Source organism: Phalacrocorax carbo, chromosome 13 (assembly GCF_963921805.1).
Source record: "Phalacrocorax carbo chromosome 13, bPhaCar2.1, whole genome shotgun sequence".
NCBI classification, from domain to species: Eukaryota; Metazoa; Chordata; class Aves; order Suliformes; family Phalacrocoracidae; genus Phalacrocorax; species Phalacrocorax carbo.
The window spans coordinates 16054061-16081846 of NC_087525.1; the positions used below are offsets into that span (position 1 = coordinate 16054061).

The 27786-nt window shown below is 40.5% G+C and overlaps 1 protein-coding gene across 16 annotated transcripts in view; it reads left to right on the plus strand.

Moving 5' to 3' along the window:
- Positions 1–27786, plus strand: part of KCNMA1 (potassium calcium-activated channel subfamily M alpha 1) — a 510436-nt gene that overhangs the window by 114383 nt on the left and 368267 nt on the right. For all 16 annotated transcript variants that reach the window (XM_064464921.1, XM_064464922.1, XM_064464924.1 and 13 more), the window contains one exon: positions 22659–22823. In XM_064464921.1, the coding sequence (XP_064320991.1) occupies positions 22659–22823 (165 nt within the window). The remainder of the gene's footprint in view (positions 1–22658; positions 22824–27786) is intronic.

Sequence of the window (27786 nt, forward strand, 5' to 3'; positions counted from 1 at the left end):
CGTGGTCAGGTGAATGGGACTGTAACGGTGTCACAGAACCCATGCTTAGTTGGTCAGCGCTCTCGAGTGGCCACGGATGCCACCAGGAGAACGCACCCTTATCTAGGCATGAAACTGTGTTCTGAAAGAACGAGCGCTTCGCTTTCCCATGTTCCAAAATCAACCAAAAGGTCAGATCTATCGCAGCGCAGTGTCCAGTGCTTCTGGTTACCTGTTTCTCAATAGGGAAGTGGATTTATATATAGTAGAGGGTTAACTGAAAGGCTGCTTAAAACTATAAAAAGGCTTCCCTTATTCTTAAATTGGCTTTAGTGTCTGACCTTTTTTTAAAGAACAAAATTAGATGATAGTATGTGGTAAAATTGTTACTTGTTAGGAAAAAAAATATTCCCCATTGCATCTGTCATGTTAAAGACTACTTTGGTTTGTTAAAAATTTTTAAAGCTCTCCCTTGCATTTTGAACAAAACAAACCCCACTCGACCAACCAAACCGAAGTCACGTAACAGTCTGTGAATGCTTCGGGTCACAATTAGCGCTCTCCGGCATTTTGTTCTTTAATTTGTCCTTCAGTTAAGAAAGAAATAAAGCACGACTAATTTGAAAAATTGTTTGTGATCTATATTTGAGTGTGTTTTGTATGTGTTAACTGGCTACTTCTTTGTATGTGTTTTTTTTGTGCTTATGAATTGGTACGTGTGTGCCGGTATGGTCTATGTTATCAATCTTAAGACAATACTGAGCAACTAGATAATAATGCTTCTGATGACAATCTGATGAACTCCTACTGGCCAGTTAACTTGATTCACTCCCTTCAACTCAGTCGTGCAAGTGTCTGAGAATGTGATCGTTCATTTTTTATGTACCTATGTACCAATGTCAGGAGAGGTTTTCCAATTGTCCAAGCCCAGAGACACTTGGTTTGATATTTTAATTCCTTATTATAAGTAAATTTTTCTCCTGGCTACAAGGACCTTTCTCTTTGGATTTCATTTTTTGGCTAGTGCTGGCTGATTTGTTTGTTCTGCTCATGACTGGTTGAATGAAACATGTTTCAAATTGTTACCTGTTTTAACTGCATCATCATTTCTTTTTGGAAATAATTTGTTCATCACTTGTTTAAATACAAGCCAGCTGTGTTTTCATGCTAAAACCAAGTATAAATAGGCAAACCTATTGTAATTTTCTCAGTATTGTTAAAAAATGTGATGGTAAATCCAGTCATCCTATTTGCAGCCCTGCTGTAGCGAGTAGAAACTTTTTGATGAAACAAGTACATCTTGTTAATAATAGATCATTATTAAGTAGAAGTTTATAGGATTTTTTTAAAACATTTTTATTCTTTTTTTTATTTTAAAATCAATATGTATATATGTATTTGTGGTAAAAACAGATGTAAATATTTGCATTGAAGAATATAGGAGGTCTTATGTGTGAAGTTATACTTACATAGTTGATCACTTTACATTAATATTGCTTGGTATAAATGCTTATACGGTTCTGGAGTGTGACTTACCAATACGTTTGATATAATAAATGAGCCACAGTTCGTAGTTTGAGGTTACTGGGAAGTGGAGGAGAAGTCGCAGTAGAACAGTCAAGATCTAAGGGGAGTCACGGCGACTGGAGCTGAGGGGGGAGCAGTTTTACCCAAGCTAAGAGAAGGAAGTTTCCTTTTCCTTCTGCTAGAGAAAGAGGAGAGGGATCCATCCTTAACTCATCTTTCCGTTAATCCTTATTGATGGTGATAATCTTTTGTCAGCTTCTTTTGTCAGTTACTATTGATGTCATCTCTAGTAGTCGCATTCAAAGCGGTTGTGTTAGCGATGACATAAGGGGAATGGCACTTGTTAAAAGGTGCAAAACCACTTGTAGTGTTTTGAATCAGAAAATAACCTCCAACGTGTGCTATTGTTGCAATGCACAGACTTCTGCTCTCCCCAGAGCAGTAGATGTTTCTCTGCTGAGTATATTAAGACTTGCAAACCCAGTAAAATCTGCTAGGGAAAGACAATGCTTTACTTAAAAATAGCCACAGTGACTTGAAGCCTGCAACAGAAGATGCCACTACACTTATTTCTAAGACAAAATAGCTTTGGGGAAAGGACAATCCACTTCATTGCTGAGTGGATTTTAATAGGCAGAATAAAAACTTCTGCATTGGAATTTGCCCACGGTAGCAGGCTTGACTTCCTTGCACTTGCAAAACTATAGGGTTTGTTTGTTTGTTTTTTTTTTTTTAATGATTATAAGTAGCTGCAATTTGCCTTGTTTATGTCATCAGAGTTCTGTTAGAACACACTGAGAAATGCTTCAGACTTCAGCCACACTTTAAACGGGTAGTGCTCCCTGCTTAAATGAATGGTTCCTTCCACATGCATTAACCTGTGTTTGAGCAGATCCAAGCCTGACAAACCCCTCGCTGCAGGAGAGACTGTGATATTTGCTGAAGCTGTTCAATAGATGCCTTGCAATCTAAGCTTGCGGTGTAGAAGAATGATACTGACTTTCCAAAGCTATTTCTTGGTACACTTGAACAGTGTACAAAAAATAAATTTTCACCATTAATCCGTGTCCCGAGGAATTCTCAGAGCGCCGAACTATTTTTATAAAGACTTCTTGCTACTTTTAGGTTCTCTTCTAGTACTTACAAGAAATGTTGAATTAACATCCTTGTGGAATACGAAGCTCTTGGTTTATTCCCAGAAACATCGGTACCACACCAAGTTCTTTCTTGGTTTTCCCTGGTAACATGTTCAATGACTGACTTAGGCAGCAAAATTCAAAGGCAGAAAAATACATAATTTTCTTTCCGTTTGTTCCGTTATTCCTCTCCTGAGGCTAACTTGATGTATGGTGGGTGAGGTAGTGTAAAGGTGAATACACAGGAAAAAGTGAAGTCATGCAACTTAACTCGGTATTTCCACTGAGAAACTGAGTGCAACAATTTTTAGCCCTTACCCTTTCATCAAGTCTTCAATCGATTGCTGAGACTGCTCTGATTATTAGCAAAAGAATCAATTTGACTCAAAATCAGGCTTAAATTATGGATTGTAATGTTGTATTTTCTAGCTTTAAAAGAAATGGGCTTGACCTGAAGGAAGTCTGGTTCAGAACACCGTCTTTGAATTAAAACCCTGTGCACAAGTGTGTCTTTGTCATTTTGAGAACAAACAGATGCTGTAGTCAACAGCTTATTATGTATGTAAATTTTAGAATATTCAGATTAGGCAATAAGGATATTTCTACAAATGTGTCATAGAGGCTACGCTCTCTAAGCTGTTTGCATTTTATGAAGGTTGAAGTATCTTTCTACAATACATATATTAAAATATTTTTAATTTATTTGACGTTGTTTCCTTAGTTGCAGGTGGTAACTCATGTTGGACTGCGATAGCTTCATTTGTGATCTATGTTAAAGCCTTTGTTTATTAAAAGTAAAACTCCCAACCTCCTAGGAAAGCCCAGCAAGTCTTCCCTCAAAGGGTTAACTCCGGTTGGTTGTTCTTGTTTGCATGGGCAGCAATCGATCAGCCCTTGAATCGAGAAACGACAAAGCTGCCAAGTTATGGTTAGTGCAAATTGGTCGTGAACTTGTGGAAGTCTTCCATAGAGTCTGTAATAAAATTATTACTTAAATATTTTAAATAGGTTCTATGTGTAATAAGTAGCTGACTCGGTCTTCAGTAATCTTTTTCTTTTCTGTCTTTTGGAACGGAAATCTCTTTGGATCTGGATTTAGTCACAGAACTGCTAAATACGTTCATACAAAACCAAAGCCACTTCATTTACTTCCATCCTGCAGAAGTAACACAGTCTAGTGGTCGTTGCATAGCACTAGCTGCCAGAACCACAGGGATTATTTTTATAATTAGGGGAGACATTTGTGTTCCCAGACTGAATCCATAGAACTAAGTGAGCTTAATGGCTAATCTGTGGCCATAAACCAGTGGGTACTAACTGATTTGCATAATTTGGGCTCTGAAAACACCAGGGAAAGAACATGCCAATTCCTTTGTGAAATATTAAACCTGAACAAACTAAACAATGCCAACTTTGTCTGGTTTGATGATGGTTCCTTTTATCCAGTGAAAAGGGCTAAGGAGTGACACAGTAAATAGTTCCGAGCTGCTCTCCGCAGCACGGCGGGGGAAGTCAAAGTGCAACTATGGGTACGATGGTTTCTGTGCAAAGAAGCAAGTAAATCAGAGCGCTTCTGCTGTTGCCGTGGTAGAGCTCGGGTGTATAGTCTACCCTTGGTGTATCTGTAAATCTAGTGAACCTCTTGGGATGGATCATGTGAGATTGTACAATATCTTTTCCTGCCTTTGAAGACCGACTACAATTGTATTAATTTATACATAGCCCGTAGGAAAAACCTTTTCAGGTTATGCTTATTTAGTACTGTTAAATACTAGTTGTATGTGGCTTTGGAATATAATAAAATATGGATGGTAAAAAGAAAGGTAGCAGATGTTGGTTCAGTGCAACATAGACAAGGAAAAGATAATTTATGAAGCCATATGGAGCCATTTATAGAGCTGTGTTCTTTGTCCTGTCCTGGAGGGAAAGCGTCTTTATACTTGCTGGCTCAGATCCTTAGTTCTTATGAATCAATATACCTCTGTCGTGTAGGTCACTGACTTGGGATTTCATTAGTGTAAAAAAAAACCAAACTCAAGCCGACCAACCAAAAGCCTCCTGGTTTTGTTAATGCTAATAGCTAGGTTGCTTGTGTCTGTATTCTAATAATCAGGATTTTAGCTTTGATTGGGCCACCTGGAACTCATCTGATGGCAATGCCATATTGTATTGTAAAGCAAGCCGATATTTTAGCAAGCTACATTTTGATTATGAGGAAGCATTGACGCGATGCCCTAGAGATAAGTGTGCTTGCTTCATGAAAGCGAAAGCATTTACTTTCTCAGGAAGCTGTATTCAGTTCTTCAGGGACCTCTGCAGATTTTATAGGTTCAGAGGAGTTTGGGAAAGAGTTATCAGAGGCAATGTCATTTGTATGGCTGAATGTCTTTGGACAAAAATGCTGATAACATGAACAAATCTGTTTTCTGAGGTAGTGTTGTCGCTACGTGGATGTTAATGTATGCCAGTAATTGGAGAGATCCTCAAACAGCTTTAGCACCTCTCAAGGAACGCCGTCTTAGTGTGCAAGTTCAGTCTGTGCTAGAATTGCTCATCATCCTAGAGGTATCGGGGGGGGGGGGCGGTTCTTTGGTATAAGCGCTCTTACCAAGACTTGTTGGAAGGAGAAGGCAGGAGTACCTTCTCAAAATCAGTCACTTCATGTTTGTGTAGTCAATTGGTTACCAAATACTGAACTGGTGTTATACTACCCTCAGGCTTAATAGACGTCACAAGGCAATTTTTGTAGGAGTGTGTTCGTTTTGCTGATGCAGTGGTGTATTGTGAGCCGTACAACTGGCGATAGCATCAACAGGATTCACTGCAGTCCGTTTTGCGCACTCTCTCTGCGCTTAGCAGCAGAGGTGATGTATTTCAGTGGATGAGAGTGTTATCCAACGTAGTTCGTGTACCAGGATTTTCAGAAATATCTGGAGAGTCTGTGTGCGTGTGTGAGTTAATTGTAAAAACAGATGGAACCCCAAACTCCCCCTGAAGGAATGCGGGAGGGAACAGTTTTGTCACAGCGACCTGGGACTTGCATGCAAGTCGTATATAGTTGTAACCTCGCTTTTTCTGTGAAATATTCCATTTATTTTTATGCTTTTCCACTGTTTTGCTCCAGCCAGCTCATAAACAGCCTACCCAACAACAGTTTGAGTCTGGCTTCCAACAGGGCTGACATTCTCATAATTGATATGCCTATGTTGATGAAAAATTTCCCCCACTTGGATTCCAGCAGAACTCACTGATTATAGGGAGTGCAGAGCACAGCAGAAAATCATACATTTTTAAAAATGTATATTTTTTTGGTGACTGATGATCATTTTACTAAATATCACAGTTGCCAGGTCTCTGAGTAATGAAAGCGTTCTTCTGAGCTCCAGGGTCTGGAGCACAGCAAGGCAGCGATGCCACCGTCACTGGGGTGCTGGGTGCCTAAGATGTTAGGAAGCAGATGCAAAGCTATATTTGAATAATCTAGAATTAATTGTTCAAAGGTCTCTAAACTCTTTGCAAGAAATTGGCCCCTCTCTTCATAGGAGTTAATTGCTTGCATGGCCTTTGCACTAAGTTGGTAGCCAGGAACAAGACCCGTGTTCACATGTTCGTACCTCAAATCTCCTCTTCCTACAAGGTGAAGGGAGTCATGTAATGTAGTGAGGAATCTCGCTTGTGATGGGAAGCTTGCCCTACTGCTGACAGAAATCTGTGGGGATTGATTAATTCGATTTCCGTCATTCTTCTAGCCATATTTGAGCCTATCTTGCAGTTGTGTGTTGGTTTTTTATAAGTGCTTTTGAAAATGAAGTTTAGGCTGAAATGAGTAGAATATTTGCAAAGCACCGTATGAAAATGAAAGCTGTATGTGGCCTTATTTTTTTAAAAAAGTAGAGATGCTTCAGTTTGCTTTTAGAATAAAATTGTTTGATTATCTGTTAGAAACTTATTGGCTTAAATAACCAGCACAGTGAATGAGGCTTTCTTTAATTTGTCCCTTAGAACCACTAAGAAAATGATGTATAACTTTCTATATAATTTAAAATAGTCACTATATCGAGTGTACCTAAAGGATTCAGTTTTAAGTTTAATTTCTCCCTGGAATTGTCATTATTACAAAATATGTTTAAAAAATAAAGGTTCTGTGCTGACATTAAACGTATTGCTATAAAAAGATAACTTTACCGCATCAGCTAAAAACCTGTAACTGCTAACATGTGAGAATCCCTGTACCCTTCAAGTTTCCTTTTGTGACAGAATTTGAATTCTGCCTTCACCAACCGAGAGGATATTTTGCCTGTCAATGAGGTCTGAGTTTACAATTAAATTCTTAAATTTTATGTCTAAATTTACTAAGCAAAACAGTTTTTTTCAGAGGTAATAACAAAGCAGACTCCAATCAAATTCCATACTGATAAAAATCTAAATTTAAATTTATATAATCTTCAGAAATTCACTTTTCCCACTAATGCCTGCAAGCTGTGCATCAGCAAACTGTGTCTGCCTGTTTGTTACAGCAATTCCCATACGCTTCCTTTTACAACTAAACAGTCAGAAAAATGGAGTTTTCATCCTCCCAGGGTCTGATTACTGTATCTGGTAGCTTTTATTATTCCAGTGTCCCAGTGGCAGTAGCCTTGCCAAACACACTACTGGGTTTAAACCCTGCCTAATGGTATTTTTTTAATTATATTTTTATTTTGTTCTAGAAAAAAAAATCTTTCCAGCAAGCTGAAAGGCTCTGTAACACCTTTGGTCACGTGGTGTGTATTCTCCCATGAAGTTATTTGTTAAATGGTGACCTCGGTGCCGGTTGGGCCATAGTATTATTCCTGCTGCCAGTCTTGCTTTCAGCTTTTGGCTCCTTCTCTGGGTTGGTAATGCTCCTACAAGACACAAGAAATAACAAAAACATCTGCTGTCACCCCAGGAGGCTTGCGGAGGTTCATCAGGAAGGATGTGTGCTGTTGGTGATCATCTTTTCAGTACTCGGTGCCACCACAATCAATGACAATAGTAGAAGATGCTCAGAAAGAAAGTGGAGGCTCTGAGCCAAATCTGCAGACACCAAATGTCAAACTGGTTTTATTTTTTTAGGGGGGATAGAAAAGAAAACCTAAAAAAACCCCACCGACAAATCAAGCAAATAGTACAAAATTAAGAAGGATGATGCCTCCCTATCTCCTGAATAAGTTGTTGAAATCATAAATCTTGTCTCTTAGCATATTTTCCATTGTCAGTAGACACCTTCTGAACTAATTGGAAGCTCAGGGGCTTCTTTCCAAATCACTACTTTTGTAGGATAAACATCTTAACAGGGTTCAAGGCCATGGGTGTATAAGGAGAGCATGATTAGAAAGGTTTAAGAAATGTTAGGTTTAGAAAAAGGTAGGTAAAGACTGAAGGTTAGGAGAATAGTCATAGCATCACAGAATTGAAGAGTATCTCAACTTGGAGGGGAGCCATAAGGATCACTGAGTCCAACTCCCTGCTCCTTGCAGGTCTACCTAAAACTAAAGCACGTGACTAAGAGCATCATCCAGACGCTCCTTGAACTCGGACAGGCTGGGTGCCGTGACCTTCCCTGGGGAGCCTGTTCCAGTGACCGACCACCCTCTCAGTGACAGAACCTTTCCTCACGTCCAATGTGAACTTCCCCTGAGGCAGCTTCACTCCGTTTCCTCGTGTCCTGTTGCTGGTCACCAGAGAGAGGAGATCAGCACCTTCCCCTCCACCGCCCCTCTTGAGGAAGGTGTAGACTGCGATGAGGGCACCCGTCACCCTTCTCTCCCCCAAGCTGAGCAAACCAAGTGACCTCAGCTGCTCCTCATAAGCCTGGCCCTCGAGGCCTGTCGCCCTTCCCTGACCCCACTAGTGGTTCGATGTCCTTATATTGAGGTGCCTAAAACTGTGCATGGGACTCGGCGTGGGGTGACACCGGTGCGGTGCAGGGTGGGACGGTCGCCTCCCCCGGCTGGCCAGCGATGCTGTGCTCGGTACACCCCGGGTTGGCCCTATTGGCTGCCAGGGCCTGCTGTTGATTCATATTCAACTCGCCATCAACCCAAACCCAGTCAGAGGAACTACTAGCTTTACCTCTGTATTGCCATAATTCCGGACAAAGCGGTATCATTGTGAGCGTAGTTTCATATGGTGCATCACAACATTTACGATCCCTTTTTCTAGGTTATAATCCCTACAGAGATGGTATTATCCAGACAGACCATAGAATCATGGAATGTCCTGAGCTGGAAGGGACCCACAGGGACCATCGAGTCCAGCTCCTGTCCCATCACAGGACACCCCAAATTCACACTGTGTCTCTGATGGCCTTGTCCAAATGCGTTTTGAAAATTGCCAGGCTGGTGCCGTGATGCCTCCCTCGGGAGCCTGTTCCAGGGCTCCACCACCCTCTGGGGGAAGAGCCTTTTCCTAATGCCCAGCCTAACCCTCCTCTGGCACATCTCCCTGCCATTCCCTCGGGCCCTGAATGGCTACTAGATGGCTAGTAGCAAAATTCAGGCTCTTTTTTTTCCCCCCTCTTCTGACTGGTATTATGTTTAAAAAAAGACACTACAGACTTGCATAGGGTTTGCTTTCATACGCTAAGAGCTGCTGTAGCTGGGAATCATGCCCAGGACCTTTCTGGTGAGAGTGGAGTTCTGAGAGGTGGGAGCGCGAGGGCCCAGTCGTCCTCTCCCCCTCTCTGCTTGAACGGTGTCTGTTCTCACAGATTAGCTGAGACACAAGAGGGAAAGTGCATCAGCACCATACCTGCGAAGGTGTTGCTGGGGATCACAGAGCAGGAGAATTCAAGAGGTCGTGTGTTCTTAAATAGCAGCTTGCAAAGATCACTTTCTGACCTGTAGAAGTATTAAATGTTTGTAGGTTTGTGTTGGACAAAGCTAATAGCTTTAGGGAAAAAGCTCATAGAAAGGAAAATAAATAGCTCAAATACTGGTTTGCTGGGTGGTGTTTTTTTTTTCCACTGGCCTCTGTTTTGGGTAATAGCTTGGAACTTTGTGTAAGACACTCCTTGCTTTATAAAAATATAAGTAGAGTTTGGAAAGTGTGCTTAGCTGGTAGCTTTCTGTTACTCCTGTGGCTCTCTGCGTGAGCAGAAATCAGTAGATGAAAAGATTTTTGTGGAACCGAGTGATTCCAACTTAAATTTGTATGGCAATAGCGATGGTTTCTAGAGGAAATAAAATTGTTTTATAATTTTTGAATCCTGAAAAAAATGAAAACTGCATTAAGGCAAAATATTTTTTCATCTGAATTTTTACAGCTCCTTCTATTGATCCAATCAATAGCAAGGAGACTTTGTTTCCACAGAGTGCCCTTTAAAATAGATTTGAAGTCAAGTTTTATTAGAACAGCACAGTACAATAATGGGATATGTGACTTGGTCTTAAGGAAGAAGATGTCTTCTTCGCAGGAAGCTAATTTTATTCAGTGGAAATCTTTTGCAACCTAGGGTGAGGACCACTAGATGCTTTTAGCTGGTAAGACAAAGCAATAATGGTTGCCGACATGGGCATAATCAGTAACTGAAAGTAAAGCTACTGAAGTATTACACATCACTTTTAGTATATTGAGCACTTCACAAGAGTTAATAAAATCAAGCACTTGAATTATGCACAGTGCATCCCATGGTGGCAGTGAGGATTTAGAGAGTGACCAGGAAGAAGAATATCCTTGAATACTCTTCTTAGAGCTGTGTATCTGCAGACAAGATGGGAATGGTGTTACATATTGCAAGCTGTCTCAGGGGAGGTTTAGGCTGGAGATTGGACATGAGGAAGAATGCACTGCAAGAGTGGTCAGGCCCTGGCACAGGCTGCCCAGAGAGGTGGGGGAGTCACCATCCCTGGGGGGGGTTCAAACACCATGTAGCCGTGGCACTTCAGGGCATGGTTTAGGAGGCCTGGTGGTGTTGGGCTGATGGTTGGACTTGATGATCTGAGAGGTCTTTTCCAACCCTAATGATTCTATGATTCTACATGACTTACACCTTTGTAACCTGTAGATCCCATTTCCCTTGCTGAACTAGTTTGTGAGGACAAAAGTCATACTTTTAAACTAGAAAATCTGATCTTACAGCTCATGCCCCTTTTCTGATTTCCATAAGCTGAGTCAGAAATAGTTATTTCTCAAAGTGCATTTGTCAAATGCATATTCTAGTTTTACATAGGACTTCATTGTCTTGTTACTGAATAGAGTACAGTCAGATATTTATATGATGTGAATTACTGATGTACGAATCATTGCTTGTTTCTTTTTCTTTACTAGGGCTTAATTAAGCCCTGTTTTTTTTTCTCTTCTAAGAAGTAGCGAAGGTAAAATTTTTAACTTCATGTCATATTTGGATGGGATTGACAATGCACCTTGCTCACAGATAAATTGTGGGGGGCACCTGCATCTTGGGAAGCTGTGTGAGGTAATTATGCAGCACTGTAAATGGATGAAAGACACTAAAGCTTCAAGCTGATGAGGAGGTTCTGTAAAACACAGTTTGCGAATAGTGTGAAATGTGACAGCCTGCTTTGAGCTGTTTGATCTTTACACTGCTGCAAACTCTGTACTGGAATAATTTATAGACAATTTAGAGAAAAAACTCGAGTTTTAGGCCCTGCATTAAAGTTACCAGCTTATCACAAAATTGCTAGATAGAAACAAAGGGCATGGTTGACTTCTGCCTCCTTTCAATAATGAAATATTAGCATTAACTTCACTACTGATCATTGACAACTTGTTCAGCTCCTATGAAAGTCAAGCAAATTAAAACGGAATACTGTGATGACTGAATGATTGTTATCCCTTTATTTCTTTCTTACTATTATTTAATCTTAGAGAAGAGCTAAATTAAGTCGCTAAATTAAGGCGACTTCTTACCTTTGTTCGTTATCTTTCCTGATCAGTGGGCAATAACTGCCTGCGGTATCATGCATGATTTATAGACAGTGAGTACTCAGAGGTAACAAGTTTTTGTGACATGTGCAGTGTTTGCTGGTTTGATAAATCTTGAAGCCAAAAACTGCAGTCATGAGACAGAATAATGTCTTCAAGCACCTCACCTGCCCTCTGCTACTAATGCAGCCCTGCCAGGGCTGTGGCTGACAATTCCCGCCTCTGAGGAACTTCGAAGAGTTGCTGTTCTCATTTAGCAAATGACCTGTCAGAGCAGGAGCTTCAGCTACAAGTTTTGGTACAGACGGGTTCAGTCCTGCCATAAGCAAGGCTTAGATATAATTCTTTGCATTATGAGAGCCAAGAATGGACACCATGTATCTTTATTTTCCACTAGTCCAACTTCTGATTGCTGAGAAGGGCTGCGTTCAATGTCACAGTCACGCACCAGTTCCTCGCAGTGCATCACTGGTGCACCCACGAGAGGAGGGCATCTCTGTGCCGGTTGGTTATTCCTGTTATTTAAAATGATGAGGTTAAAGTCAAAGAAGTCGCCGAGCTTGTTTTCATTCTATATGGCATAACTAAAAACTAACGGAGCTATAGTGTGCGAGTCAAACAGCAATTTAGCTTTCCTCTTTGCCTTAGATTTCAGTCAGTACCTGTGAATTTGCAGGAGCTGGGTGTGTTTCTTTGCATCATAAAGGTACCAGCTGCTGTATTCATAGTGTACAGGCACTGACTTTGGCGAGTGGGACGCTGATATTTAGTATCTGGGAAGGAAATCAAAAAAATGTGTGTTGCCTGAAAGAAATGTGCCTATACGGAGTTTTCCTTTCAGGTTTAAAAACTGTGGTCTACTTAATCATTTATGCAAGGGCGTAACGAGATTCAGATTACACAGAATTGTTTCCACAGCAGTGGGTAATGAATGAGGTCGTAGCTACTTGATTAAATAATTGCACTTGTCCGTCTCCTACGATGTCAGATAACTGCTCCGTTAGGGGGAAATGTTTAGTTTAATATAATTATTTCAAAGTAATCATTAAAACTGTTATTTCACAATTAGATCTGCATTTTCAGTATTTTTGAAAATCAGAGCTGTGCCTTTCCTCCAGATTCCCGCACATCTGTGTGCTCTCTGACCCTCCCAGCCCCCCAAGTCCTTCCAGTCTGAAAGCTGCATTACACTCTAATCTCTGAGGTGACAAGTGCTCTGTGCTAGTAAATATTTTTAATTACTTATTGGCTGACTTGCTGCTCTGCGAATATTTGTGCTGCACACTGGAACTTATTTTCTTACGTCAGTAAAGGCTTAGATATGGCTTTATATCCTACAGAGAGCAGCCTTTAATTCATTGTGATTTTCTTGATAATTTTGATCCAATAAACTTGAATATTATATAGTACCCTTGAATTAAAAAGGCCTTAAAGATGATTGGTTTTTCCAATTTGGCAGATAATAGAATGATTCTCTGGCTTTCTTCAAATCATTGATCCATGTGTTTCATGATAGCACCAAATAGTTATATCTGAGTGTCTCAGTTGTTTTTGTCCTGCTGCCTCCTTCCTTCATCTTTCATTTTCATCCTGTTACCTCTAAAACCTGAAAAATCCGAAATGTCTTTGTGAAAAATATAAATGCAAATAAATCCTGTTTGACAGACTCAGCACTGAGGAAGGTTGCCTATGCCTATAAAAGAATTTGCTATTTCCCATTAAATGGAAACCACAAGTGTTTCAGTCCATTCCTCCCATGTGAAAATGTTTGATTTGAATCCAATGAAGACCTAAAATTCCTGTCACCAAGCTTTCCAGGGAGTTCGGCAGTTCAAGGAAGTGAGCAGTTAATGCCCTTACGCAAGGACTAAGGTCCCAGTTTTGGAGTAGTTATGGTGCCTTGTGCTCAGAGACTCTCTCCTTTAGGCTGTGTAATGCCTTTCCTAATCCATGGAGTCCTTGTGATTTTGGGGCATCAGAGAAGTGGTTTTGAGCACCAGGTTTTGTCACCGGTGCTAGCTGCGTTACTCTCCTGTAACACAGGATTCCTTCTACAATCCCGTCTACATCTCTTTTTCGCTAGGATACCTCTGATACCACAAGCAAGAAAGGATTATGGAGTGAACATAATTAAAAAAGTGTAGTTTGCTAATAGATAAAAGCCTCCTTTTCTGTAGTTGAGCAGGATGGAGAAGAGTGTGCAAGTGTGAAAAGGTATTGCAAACCTTAATTTCACTGGCAAAGCACTTTGATACTTTTGTACATTGTATTCGCATGTATCTTTTGGTGAAATACACCTTCTACGTCTGGAACCTTTCAATGGCCTACTTCAGTGTTCAATATTCTGGGCAGAGAATATGGTTTTTTAGCAGTTTTTCTTATTTCAGCTTCTACCACATAATTATTTTGTAAAATCTACTCTCATAATTTAGATCATAAGATTTACCAGTCATTTTTCTCTTAAAATTGGGCAAAATCAAATATACGTGATATTTCAATGTGTTTTTCATCCTTTCACAGTACTTAAAGTGCCAAGAGGTGATGATTCAAAAACTTGGACTGGAGTTGGGGATTACTTAATAGTAACAAAAACAAAATTACAAGCAATCAGTTCAAGTACTTCCTGTAATCAAAATAAACAAGGTAGGAAGTTTCCCCACTGTTTATTACTTTTTCTTTTCCCCTCATTTTTTAAGACCTTTTTCTCACATTCTTGTACCCTGTTGAGCCTTTTGGATTGCAATGAAACATATAGCATCACAAAACAAGGTAAATATGAAGACAGTATGTGAAATGTGTTTTTCATTGCTCATAACAAGTTTTTGTGGAATTATTGATATTTAGAATGTTTTCTCATCTGTGATGGAAAAAAATTTCTCTTGGATTAATCAGTCAGTAGGGTGTAGGTAATTTGGCAGTGTTCATTTCATGATAATGTCTGCATCAGTTTTATTTTCAGCTGTACGCTTTCTTTGATTTGCCTTCTGTTAGGTGGGAGGAAACAAAACAGGAGGGTAAGAGAAAATGCGTGCACCTTTCTGCCCTTCTCTCTGCTTTTCCATTAAGGACCCCTCCCCTTTCTACAGTTTTGGGAACTTAGTGCTGCCTGATATTGCTTCCTATACTTTTACAAGTTTAGTTTCCATCATATGAAGGTAGTGATCCGGCACGGCTACTCGGAAGTTCTTTTTAAAATACATTTTGGAAGAACGGTCTCGGTATAATGCTTGAACCACAGAAAAGACAGTCAAGGACAAATATTGTGTCCTACATAGTAATTGTCTGGCTGCCTAATGTACCTGCTTCTGTGTATATGGGGACTGAAGAATAATGACGTCTCCTTTGACTTGAAGTTAGTGTCCCTTTAATAAAATGAAATGCTTGTTTTGCCCTTTCGTCTGCTACTTTATAACTGAACGGGGTCTTGAGGGAATATTTTAATGCGATAATAATTGTCTTCATAAAGGAAATTAGTAAGAAATGCTCTGTTGACTATAGGAAAGGAAAATGTATGGATATGGGCTAGATGGTAGTTAGACAACTTGTGAAATAATTTCAGTGAATGCTCCTAACCTGTGCATCAGTGACTTGTCCTGGTTTTATTTATGTATTGCAGACAGTAAGTTTACGTGTTTTGTAGTTTTATGACAAGTTCACTAGTTAATTATTTCTATAAATGGGGTCTGATAAACAGAAGTAACAAAGGAAAACTTAAGGATTTACTTTTTTGGATAAATACAAATGAAATTACACAAGCTTCTGAACTTATAGTCAAAGCTTTTGTAACTATTGCTATAAATCATTGCTAACTTGAACCAAGAATCGTAAGTTTTCAAAAAACACCCCTCTTGTCCATTTGCGCATAGGTTTGTAATGACTTTGTGTTTATCGCAGATTTCGAGTGTCACACTCTCCTTCTGTCAGTCTCTTTCAAGTGTGGTTTTTAAATTGTTGTTGGATGGTCGTATAGTGCAGTCCTATGTTCCTCCTGTTTACCTTCCTATAACTTCAGTGGGCGCTGGTTTTATCATCTATTTTTACTTGCCTGGTTTCATTGACTATGCTTTTTCATTTCACTATAATGCCTGCAGTTCTTCGTTGCTTCTTACACTTCTGTCTTGTATGTTTAATTGCCTTGTATAACTAGTCTAACAATCTGTACCAGTATGTTTTTTAATGTCTTACTTTATGATTCCCTATGCTATGCTTGCGTTGTCTGCCGTTTGTGTTATACCGAAACACTTAAAATACTAAATATTTTAATGTTGATAAGATCCCTGTGCAACAGCAACTACCGTTACTCTTTCTAGAGCTGTGGGGTGAAGACATGAAGAGACTAGATAATGTGGCTGAGGACTTGAAAAATTGGGTGGCAGAATAGGCACTTCAGCACGTCTCCCAATACTTTGGCTGGTATGGAAATTACTTGGCTTTCTAGTAATGCAGAAATACTGTCTTACATCAATGGAGGTGTTACATCACGACATGTTCATTACCGTGTAGAAATTTTTAAACTTTGAACTAAGTCCTTTTGTGTTTTCTTCAGGTTTCAGATAACTTAGGTGTCTGCTGTTTTGTATTCTTAAGTGAGAGCCATACCCAGGAACCCTTCATTTGACAGACTGTTGTGTTCTTTGTGGGATCATGGCTGGGACACTGTATTTTACTAATCTAGTTTCCCTTGCCTCTCAGGTCAAGGTTTTAGAATTAATTCCTCTGCTGCAGCAATTTTTGTCAGTCAAAACAATGACATGAAAAGGGGATTTTATACAAGTAACCCACACCAGAAATATGAAGGGCACAAAGGAAAGAATGTCAGGATTACTGAAGGTAATGCAACAGAGAAGCTGGTCACAGGGAAAAAGAAAAACTGTTTAGTCTTGGAACCTAGACTCCTCACAATGGATTCTTTTGGGTTTTTTTGGTCAGCACAGAAAGTAAGGTTCTGGTTATAAGTAAAGACTCACAAGGAGCTTCTCAGAATTTCTGCAGGAATGCAGAAAACAAAAAGAATAGTTGTCTCACAGGAGTTTACCATCTCAGTCTTAAACTAATAAGAAAAGGTTTGGAATCTATTTTGGACTTAACTATTAATTAATTAACCTGCTGAATTTGCAAACACCACATTACAAAGGTTGTGAATATTTGATGAGAGAAAAATGCTTGGCTAGCTCCTCAGCCATGTTTTCCACTGATCATTCTGTTTCCTTTTATTCAGTGAAAGGAATAATGTTTTTCTAGGTATCAATAATTAATGCTTTGCAACTAGCCAAACCATAGCTACAGCATGATAACTGACGTCAATGCAACCTAATATTGACTAAGAACCTAATATTCAATGAAATGCTGTGGATAGACCAGTTTTTAGGGAGTACCCCTTAGCTCACGCTTAGTTTAGTCTTTGCTTTCTCTTTCCCACAAAACTGACTCTTTTCAGAGAGGTTTGTAAGTCTCTGTACAGCTATTTATTTCTCACATTCCCATCTGCTTTGTTTGCTAATATTCCAGTGAACTCCTGTGTTTGCTAAAGTGCGCTAGAACAGGTGACCTGTGTCAGGTTTTTTGTTTTGCTTGTTTTTAGCAGTGGATCAACTGGTACTTAGTAACTACTGAGATCAAGACTACAGATAGTAACTATATCTGATGGAGAACATCTGCCCTGGCAATGTATTCAGTAGGTGCCTGATGTCTTGACATACACTATACATTGCCCAGCTGCTGAGAATGCAGTGTAACATTATGGTTTTATATAAATTGAAGACCCGTGTTCTGAGTTATCAAGAAGGTGAGAGACTATATCTAAGGGCATGTAATTAAATTACTGGTAGAAGGTTAGTAGTTTTAAACTCAGTGTTTTAGAGGTCCACCTAACAGGAAGGAGAAATAGTCTTATAAGTAAAATTATTCCTCTTCACATAGCACCTGTTGGTGGCTTTGGGGAAACAGATGAATAAAAAGGGAAGGACATGAACCTAGATTTCCAGTGTATAAGAGCGGCTAGTATGAAAATGCGGTTAATCTGATATAAAACATTTCTTAAAATGCAGGCTGTAGGAACGCAATGCTGTTAATTGAAGGGCAGTTAACAGAGATAAAATTGCAAGTTGCTGGCATCGTTATCTAAATCAGCCCTTCCCTAACTTCCTCAAACTATATTTTATTACTGTATAATTACTGCGTACTTGAAACCAGATGCGACTGCTATTCTCGCAGGCCCTTTCTTCATCTCATGTTCTCCACGGTGGAATTCCAAGGACGCTTACTGGGTGTGCTCCATTGATATTGCTGGTCTTAAACATCTGCCTAAATTGAGCATACTGCTTCCTCTTGTGGGATGTGGGCATGACTGGATGCCCTGTGTTCTCATTACAGCTGATACTTCATGGGGTTTTTTGTGTGCTATTCATACTAGTTCAATGTTAGATAAGCAGGAGTATAAAAATTATTTATTTCCTTTCACCCGACTTCAACCTGTTTCTTTTCCCTCACATTACCTGCCTGTTTCCTATGTTTTCTAATATATCTTAAGACCAAGATTTTTTTTTCAGTACCATGCTTCAGAGAGTGCCTACCAGGTTGTCTTCATAATGTTGTGGGTTTTTAGGGCTTCTAAAAAGGCAATTATCCTCAGATAACATTTTAAGTTTTCATAATAGTTTTCTGATTTTATTTTGTACAGCCCTGGGTTGAATGGAGTGTCTGTACATGGACAGAAATTCTAGAGAGAGGTGAAGTGAAGCAGGCAGGACTACATTTTCAAAAATGACAAGTGTCTTTTCCCTTTTTGATGTCTGCTTTCTTAAGGTAATTGTGTTTAAGCATCCCAGGACTTGTGTAATCCAAATCAATATTTATTGTTGACAATGTAAAGCAAAGCATTGAAGTTTCTGGTCCAGGTCTGTGTCAAACCGTTGGTAGAAGAGAGAGTCCTAATTCCTGTACACCCCTTCTCATCATGCATTCTCTTCCATTTTGTTATTAAGGTCAGGAAATAGATATTTAACAGAATATGTTGCTTCTCACTTAATCTACCTGAATGTTCCTGTCACCTAGTAATTAAAATAAGGAACATTTTGTGAAACAACAAGTAAGCAGAGTGGATAAAGATAGTATTACCTTACTAGTAGCTACTGAGCCTGTAAAAAATTAAACAATTACTGTCACTGTCAGGTTGTTTGGGTTTTTTTAAGCACCTTTTTCAGGTTGTGGTTTTGGTTACTCAAAGCCTTGAGGTGAAGAAATAGCAATGGAACAGGACTCCCCAGTTAATAACAGGACTGACTTGTACACAGTGGAAATGAAAGACAGCAGCCTTTAAATTTCCTTTAGTGATCTCTGCACAATTGCATAATGACTGGGGAATAAACTTTCCTTAATACTTAACTGCCAATTAAGTAAGCTAAGAAGCTAGCCATGTACATGGAAAATATAAAATATCCCAACTGAATACAAATAGTACATAACAGCAAGTAATTTGCATATTAATTATAGCTACAATAATAGCAAGAGTTAGGCTTTGTATGTAGCTGATCATGAGAATCTGCTCCAAATGATAATGGGTAGGGGATGATCGTTTCACTTATATTTTAATTAAGAAATAATATGGGTGGGAGATTTTAATGCAGGTGAAATAAGTGGTATAAATGCAGAAATACAGCTCTCCGAATGTATTACAGACTTTATTACCTTTAGTGAATCAAATATTGAATAGATCTGTCATGTCTTACTGTTGGCAACCAAAAGTCAATACAGCAAAAAGAACTGTAGGGTATTAGAACCTTTTGAAAATATAAAAGCTACCTTTCTCACTAAATGAAGTTGTCTGCTATTTTATAGAGTGTTAGGAAATTTATTTTTAAATCTTGTGAATAATCACATCTTTAAACTTCTTTCATATATTGATAAAAAGGTTGGGGGTAAGGAAGGAGTATGTAAACAATAACAGACTTTTCCAACCTTAATACTTTCAAGTTCGCTACCATAAAATGGACTTTTGCATTCAGCTCTTTTTGTTTAACTATCTGTAGTTCTGTGACTTTCTGTACCAAACCCCATATCTATGAATGTTTTCAGCAAGGTGTGCATCCCTGAGATTTTTTAATAGGGGTGCTGGGTGGAAAAAAACTACTTCTCTGGTGAGTGAGTTAGGCACTTAATCACCATCTCGGTTTCTTATTTGAGAAGAAGAGATAATTACACCTCCTTTATTATGAAAGCCACATTAATACTTCAGTATAAACTTGTACAGAGTATAAAATCCCACTGTGCTATGCAGTAAAATCCGGTGTGGAGAGTTTGCAGTGGGAACGGCAACCTCTAACAGTTACAAAAGGCAGACAGACTGGTGCGAAGGAGGAAATAAAGGGCAGGTGTAATTTCTAACAAGTCGGTAGCTGCCAGGACGTGGCTGGGCCTGGCAGCCAGGGCTGTGTCCCACCGCCCCAGGCAGGGAGCGGGGCAGGCCAGGTGGCCCTTCCCGGGGCGAGGATGGTGGTCGTGCCGTGAGGGGAACCGGCCGCAGGCTGGCAGGGCTGCGTAGGGCTGGGCTGAAATGGTGTCCTGGGCCGCAGGCCGGGAGCGGGAGGCCCTGGGGGAGAGCGGCCCCTCAGGCCTGTGAGTGCCCCAGGGCCTTGGAGGGGTGTCTAGGCTGCCAAAACATCAATATTTTGGTTTTTTATCATGCGTGGTATATATAGACAGGCCATCCACTGCCAGACCAAAATCAAACAGAAAACAAAACAAACAAGCCCCCAAAACAACAAACAAAAAAACCCCAAACCAACCAACAACAACCAATGAGACAGAAAAAACAAATAATAAGAAGCTAGGTTGCTATTCCCTGATTTATAAGATATGATCAGGGGACTGGAGCATCTCCCTTTGAGGAAAGGCTGAGAGACCTGGGCTTGTTCAGCCTGGAGAAGAGAAGGCTGAGGGGGGATCTCATCAGTGCTTATAAATATCTGAAGGGTGGGTGTCAGGGGGATGGGGCTGGGCTCTTTTCAGCGGTGCCCAACGCCAGGCCAAGGGGCCACGGGCACAAGCTGGAACACGGGAAGCTCCCCCTGAACATGAGGACAAACCCCTTCCCTGTGCGGGTGCCAGAGCAGGGGCACAGGCTGCCCAGAGAGGCTGTGGGGTCCCTTCCCTGGAGACATTCACCCCCCGCCTGGATGCGGCCCTGTGCCCCTGCTCTGGGGGTGCCTGCTCCTGCAGGGGTGGGACGGGGTGAGCTCCAGAGGCCCCTTCCAACTCCCACCACTCTGTGATTCTGTGATAATTAAAACACTGGTGGTGGTCAAGGCATTTCTTTTGGGGCTGATCTATATGGCTTGGTGATGATATGGGTCACAAATTGTCCCTAGCCAAGCATTACCCTCCTGGAAATGCCTTGTGCTGTATCCTGTGTCACTGTCCTAAGCAGTGAGCTCATTTCTGTAGGTTGTGCTCTGTGCCTGTGCAATGCAGTATACGTTTTTCAACGCTCACTGCAAACCATCTGATTCACTGTATCCAAATTCATCAGGGAATGAGGTCTAGTTATGCAAATACAGAGTAGCTTTTAGCTTCTGTCTGGTTATTTGCTTACGAAGTACTGAATTACTGTTGTAACTCAGAATAATTTGTTATTATCAATGTAGCCGCATCATGCGCTGTGCTATAATTGCTAGTGAGATGATAGAGCCCCCATTTGGGGAGGGAGACTAACAGAGAGGACTCTGATTAGCTAGTTAAGTGGCAATACTGAGATTCTCTAAAAACAACTGTTTGTCTCCATATAACATTTTTAGTGTTGCTCTGTTGTCCTTTGCTGACAGATTTAGTGCAACTGCTTTTAGTCCAGTACTGCTGTTGGGAAGTGCCCTTACCTTTATGTCCAGCTGCGTCCTCAAGGCCATCTCACAGCTTTGCCTTCTGACCGTGATAGTGTAGCGTTCCTACTGTAGTAATAATCACTGAGCCAGCATCAAACATCTTTGCTTGTACAACGACTGCCCCAAAGGGATTAATCGCAACTGATTTCCTGCGTAGTGGCCTATAGGCAAGTTATCTATAAACAAGATCTTTCAAGCTGTTGGTCTGGGCAGAGCGCTTGAAGCACTGGTGGGTGCAGTTCAAGTGCTCAGTACTTGCCTCAGCACTGAATTTCGCCGCCTCCCCTATGCTTGTTTAGCATAACGTGTCAAGTATTCAGGAAGTCATTAGTGTTATGTTGTCACCAAAGGCATGCTCACGGCACAGTCTGCTGCTTTGCACGTGACATGCTTTAAATGCTGTACAGTTCAGGCTGGCTTTTCCTGTCATTTCTCTTGATTTTGGTGCAACATCTGTGACTGTAGCACGTAGCAGGCAGTTACAGATCACGACATCCTTGCTGCAGCATCCGTGAGAGACTGATAGGAATTCCAGCACATAATTCCAGTGCACGTGACTCATCAGTCAGCTTAGTGCAGCTGAGGCTCCTCTTTAATACCCAGCTCTCTTTTCTACAAGAGCCACTTACTGACAGAAGAATTCCTGTGATATATTAAACACTTCCATTGAAACACTGGTTCACTGATAACATGTCAGCTCCCTGCAGATTCTCTATGGTGTACTTTGTTCCCCCCACACTCGGTAATTATTGTCTTGTTACATCAGGCTTCTTAGTGAAGGTTTAGTCAGATAATTAATTCTAGTGATAGTAAATTAAAACTACATAAATTATGTTCACACCTAGTACACGTTGTTTTGAACTGATGCATCAAAAGGTCCTTCAGTGTATGTCTGACAAACTCATTTATATGTAGCTCTGTAATTGCATACATAGCTCTTGGCAATCGTGCTGCTTGTAGGGAAGGAAGATATAACATTTGATGCCAAATATATGTTTTTAAAACATAATGTCAAGGAGAGTATTATTATCTAGTTGTTAATCTGGTACCTCATAGAACACTTTTTTCACTTACTCCTGAAGAGGTATGGCCAAGTTGGTGCTTAATTTAATCTAGCAGGAACCCAGGAAGACTGATTTGCTTTTTCGATAGCATTTCTTAGCCACAAGTGTACACTGACTTTCACTGTCAAATTGCTAAGCATTAACTAGCCCAAATATTTACTTTGCAGGAGGCCCAGAAGATCAATGGTGGTGGAGATACACAGGCAGATGGGGCCTGCAAACCAACAGATGAAAAAGAGGAGAATGTGGCAGCAGAAGTGGGATGGATGACCTCCGTGAAGGATTGGGCAGGAGTCATGATATCTGCCCAGACATTAACTGGCAGAGTACTTGTAAGTTTTCTATCATGTTCTGTTCTTATTTCAAATAATGTTTTTTAACAAATGCTGCGTCCCAGCATCAGTGGAGGATTTTTGACTGGTTTGTTGCATCAATGCTGAGTCAATCCCAGTTTCTTCTTTTGGAGGTAAAATAGCAGACAAATTCCCACTGCAAGAGAAGCAAAGACAGCAAGTAAGTTGAACTGATTGCCAGCCCACCAGCCAGCCTATTTAAGTATTCTGGCACCATGGTTTTGAACTATGCTACAAATACTGAGTTTAGTAATTTGTTGTGGTTTAGCCCAGGTCAGCAACCAAGGCCCACCCAGTCACTCGCTCCCCCCTGCCCCAGTGGGAGGGGGGAGGGAATCGGAAGGGTAAAAGTGAGAAAGCTCCTGGGCTGAGATAAAGCCAGTCTAACAGGTAAAGCAGAAGCCGCGCACACGAGCACAGCAAACCGAGGAATCCCTTCCCCCTCCCCACGGGCAGGGGGGGCTCAGCCATCCCCAGGAGAGCAGGGCTCCGTCACGCCTAACGGTGGCTGGGGACGGCAAACGCCATCCCTCCCAGCATCCCCCTTCCCCCTTCCTTCCCCCAGCTGTATGTGCTGAGCATGGCGCCGTGTGGTGTGGGACATCCCTGGGGTCAGCTGGGGTCACTGTCCTGGCCGTGTCCCCTCCCAGCCCCTTGTGCCCCCCCAGCCCCTCGCCGGTGGGGTGGGGTGAGGGGCAGGAAAGGCCTTGGCTCTGTGCAAGCCCTGCTTGGCAGGAATGGAGACATCCCTGGGTTATCCACACTGATTTCAGCACAAATCCAAGCTACAGCCCCGTGCTGGCTACTGTGAAGAAAATCAACTCTATCCCAGCCAAAACCAGCGCATAACTTCATGTTATGTGGTAATACTATAGGCCTATTTCATCTGGAAGTAAAATGGTGATAGCAAAAGTGGAAGCCGACTTGGAAAATAAGCAGAGTGTTACAAATGTAGATAGCGGTCAGAACTGTAAAGCAAAGACAAGTTTGAATTGGTCATGCAATGGAATTTGTGATACTTTCGACAGACTAGCAGGGTTTTATGTTCTCTTGGTCTTTTTTAGCTTAGGAGGTTCTTCAAACATGTGAACACTTATGTATGAAATAGAGCCACAAGTCAGGTATTGATAATACGTTGTTTACATTTCCACTGAAAAAAACTTCATTGTGTTTATTTAAGTGTAATTATTTTACAGCCTTGTCAAATCATACTTAACTGCCAAGGGTTTTCTATGGAGTTTACTGCAGTAATAGGTGTCTCCTGTGTGATTTTGATTAGTTTCCTTGTTGGAATGCATGTACTTATAAACTTAAACAGCTGAAGGGATCTAAATCCCATTTAAAACTCTTGAGAATCCCAGTGAGACTTTGGAACTAGCTTGGGTTAAAGTGAAACTGTAATTTTTGTCCTTGATCGTTTACTCTGGTTAAGAGATACGTTACTGTGAGTCAGTTCTGGTCTATAGAGTAATTATTTGGGCAGGGGGAAGGAAGGGAAGGAAAAGAAATTGCGCTTCCCAGTCAAGTATTTTACAGTGAAAAGTGGAGGTGGCCTAAATGCTACTGTCTTGTGTAGTTCCACAGTAATATTGGTTTGATCTTTTTTTTCTAAAGATACCTTCTGCCCAGTTGCTTATGTTAAACGCTGACTTTTATCAATAGCTTGAAAGCATGTTTTGTTGCTTTTAGCACTACATGTCTTGAAACTGAGATACTGATGGCTGTATGCGAAGTGGCATACTGATCTTTTGCATGTTTTCCTGATGTCTTCAGCATTGAAAATGACAAATCCTGGAGCAAGGCTTCTTGTTCTGGTTTAAGTATCAAGGCTGGAAATCACCAAAACCAGAGTGCTATGCAGTCAGAAACTGGCCCGTGTTGTTTTTATTGAGGTGTATGTGACCACAAATACAAACCAACAATCAAGACCAAAACCTAAATTATAAAACACATTTTACTATGTGTGTTTATTAAAGATGCTGGGAGGACTTATTCAATTCAGTTTGACTTTGTTTATTTGTTTTGGGGAATTGTTTTTTGTACTTGCGGGTCTACTGTTGCATTTTGTAAGGGACTGGTTTATTTCCAGAGCTCTTTGTAGACAGCTGGCCAATGTCATTGGGTCAGGTTATTTCTAAGAGTGTATTTATATTCTTGTCAAGGTATAACAGCAGGTGTTGTACACATCTGGGCTCATCTATATGACTGACTGCCTGAGAAGTAAGTAGCAATGTATGGAGTCTGTTAGTTAATTTTTTTCAGTTTAGAAAACAAGATGCTTTTATTTTAGTTTCAAGGTTTGAATTGATGGGATATAATTCCTGGAGGATCGTTTCCAATATGAATGTTGACTCTTCATTTAGATTTTACTTTATGGTTATTTGCTAAAGGTTAACTGCTTCAGTGAGTGTTGGTGCTAGAGAGAATATTGACATTATTTGTAGAAATAGAATGTAGCTAAGTCGAGTCAATATATTTATCTAAGTGTATTGTTTGAAAGTATGGTGACTTACTCATGAGGGCCTACTAACTTAACAAAGCTTGTTCCTGCCAGCTATTATATTTCTGAATCAAAGGGTGGAATTATTTTTTTTTTCTCCTGAAGAAAGAACTGGTAGCTTTACGGTGCTGTGAAATCAAAAATGTTTGCAATATCTGCAGCTGAAGCAATTCTAGTACATTTTTACGCTGTGAGATCTTAAAGTAAGTCTTACACATCCAGTGTTTACAAAAAAAGTTTTAGAAGTGGTCCACTGAAAATGGACTTGAAAAGAGTTATAATCTATCTTGGGTTCAGCATGATCGCCTGAAGGCTGTTGTGTCACTGCTGCATGGGTTTGTTTGACAAGTGAAGGAGGCAAGTTAGTGAAGTGCTGAACACACGTCAGTGTAAAGTCAAATCTTCTTTGTATTTTCTGCTCATGGGAAAAACTCTTATCACTATTCCTGCCTGGACAGTCATTTTCTCCAAAGTGACTCTTGGTGGAATATCAAGTGCTGTTTGTGGAACCAAAACTGAATGTTTTTTGGACCTCTTTCTAGTGGAGCCTGTCACCATATCTCTGACAAGTCTGGTCTAGCTTTTATTTCTTCCCCAGTAACGTTACAAAACAACTTCCTTATTTATCAGATTAGTTTGTCCAGGTGCTTTGTGAGTGTTGGAACAAATATTTAGATAGTGGCTGCTCCTATAGTTACCTCTTCAATATTTAAACTTCACAGCTACCTACAGGTGAAGAAAATAAAGGCCACCAGTATGAAAAAATATAGGACAAAATCTATTTTTAAAGGTCACGCCTTCACATCCATGCAGTTGTAAAAAAACTGGACATTTACATCAAAACAGTACTATTTGCCCAATTCTCGTGTGAAAGCAGACATTTCTGCTTAGACAATACATGCAAATCAGTAGACAACCTTTAAAATACAGACTAGAAGGCCTCCTTCAACACTGTAGCTGTAGAACTAGTTGAAAATTCAACAACATTTTTTTTTTTTTTTGAAGTTTGAAAATTCTTCTGGAAGAAACACTTTCCAAATCATGCCTTTCAGTGGAGCTACTGCAAGTAAGGGATGTTGCTTGTTATTCATGATCTGGGTCATTGGAGGCAGTTAGTGAAATGATTTAATCCATTTGTGATGCAGTGGCTCTGAAAGCTTGGAAAGAGGTGATTCCCCTCTGCACTAGTTTTCTTAAAAACATATAATTCATTGGTGGTTGTGGGGGAGGGAGGAGTTTTGTAACTGAAATAAAACAAACAAACAAAAAACCCAAACCCAAACAAACAAAATGTTTTTAGTCTTCTCCCCTTCTATTCCATTGGTAGAAGAGGAAGAATTACATCTGAAGAACAGAAAAGGAGATGAGAAATGAAAACCTTCTCAAGCCTTGAAACATTTTGCTGTTGACTTTAAATGTTCTGTTTCAAATAGAAATAAATCATCCTTTTTAAGGATCTGAAACTTTCTGGAAAACCTCTTTGAGGGATACCTGGGCCTGCCAGTGGTGTTTGTTGAGTTGCAGAATAAACCCAGCCTTGTCATGGAAAGCTGGCAGTATTTTTTACGTGTTAGAGCTAACTAGGTGAAGCCAGAGATACGGGTATTGTGCCAATTAATCTCTACACAGAACTTTCACACAGTCTCTGTGGAAGCGATTCTGAGCACTGGCAGAATTGTCTCCCTGGCACAAAAGCTTCTACTGGTGCTCTTATATAGAACTCGGTGGTGTTTGCACCTACTCTTTTGTACTTTTTTGGAGTGCAGAAGAATTGGTGCTGCCAGTTTCATCTGTTGCTCCACAGAAGTGGTCACTTACGTCTGGTTCTTCAATCCGAAATGCTCGCCTTGTGTCATTCCTCACTGCGCTGCTCCCTCACCACGGGGATATCTGAGTAGGTTTATAGGCAAGGATAGCGTCTCAAATACATCCTGTTAATATCTCCACATGTGTCCCTAGCTCTTGGTTACATGAGGTAGGAGTTGCTCCTGTTCCCTGCTCCTCTCAGTGTTTTTGTATTAATTCCAACAGAGAACCATTAGGGAACAGGTTTCTGTTCTTTCAGTGCCTAGGAGTAGTCTTCGCTTTGTCAACAAGATAATTTTTTGTTTGGTCGTGGTTGTTGTTGAGGGAGAGCAACGTGAGAGAAAAGAATGGTGAATTACCTCCTAAATAATTAAACCATCAAATTTTCAAAATACTTAACCATTGCTTGTTTTATCATTATGCCAACTTAGTGCCTCATAGCACGTAATGCTTGTCTGTTAATGACAGCAAGATTAGGAGGAATAGACGTGCCAGTGGCATGTACATGGGACTGTGGCACTACTGTGGTTGATTCAGTAGTTTGTGAGCACTGCAGAGAAACTAGCGAAATGGAACTAGGCATCCTTCGTGCTTTAGGAGCTAAGTTCTGCGCTTGACATTTCCGAAGTGGTTCAT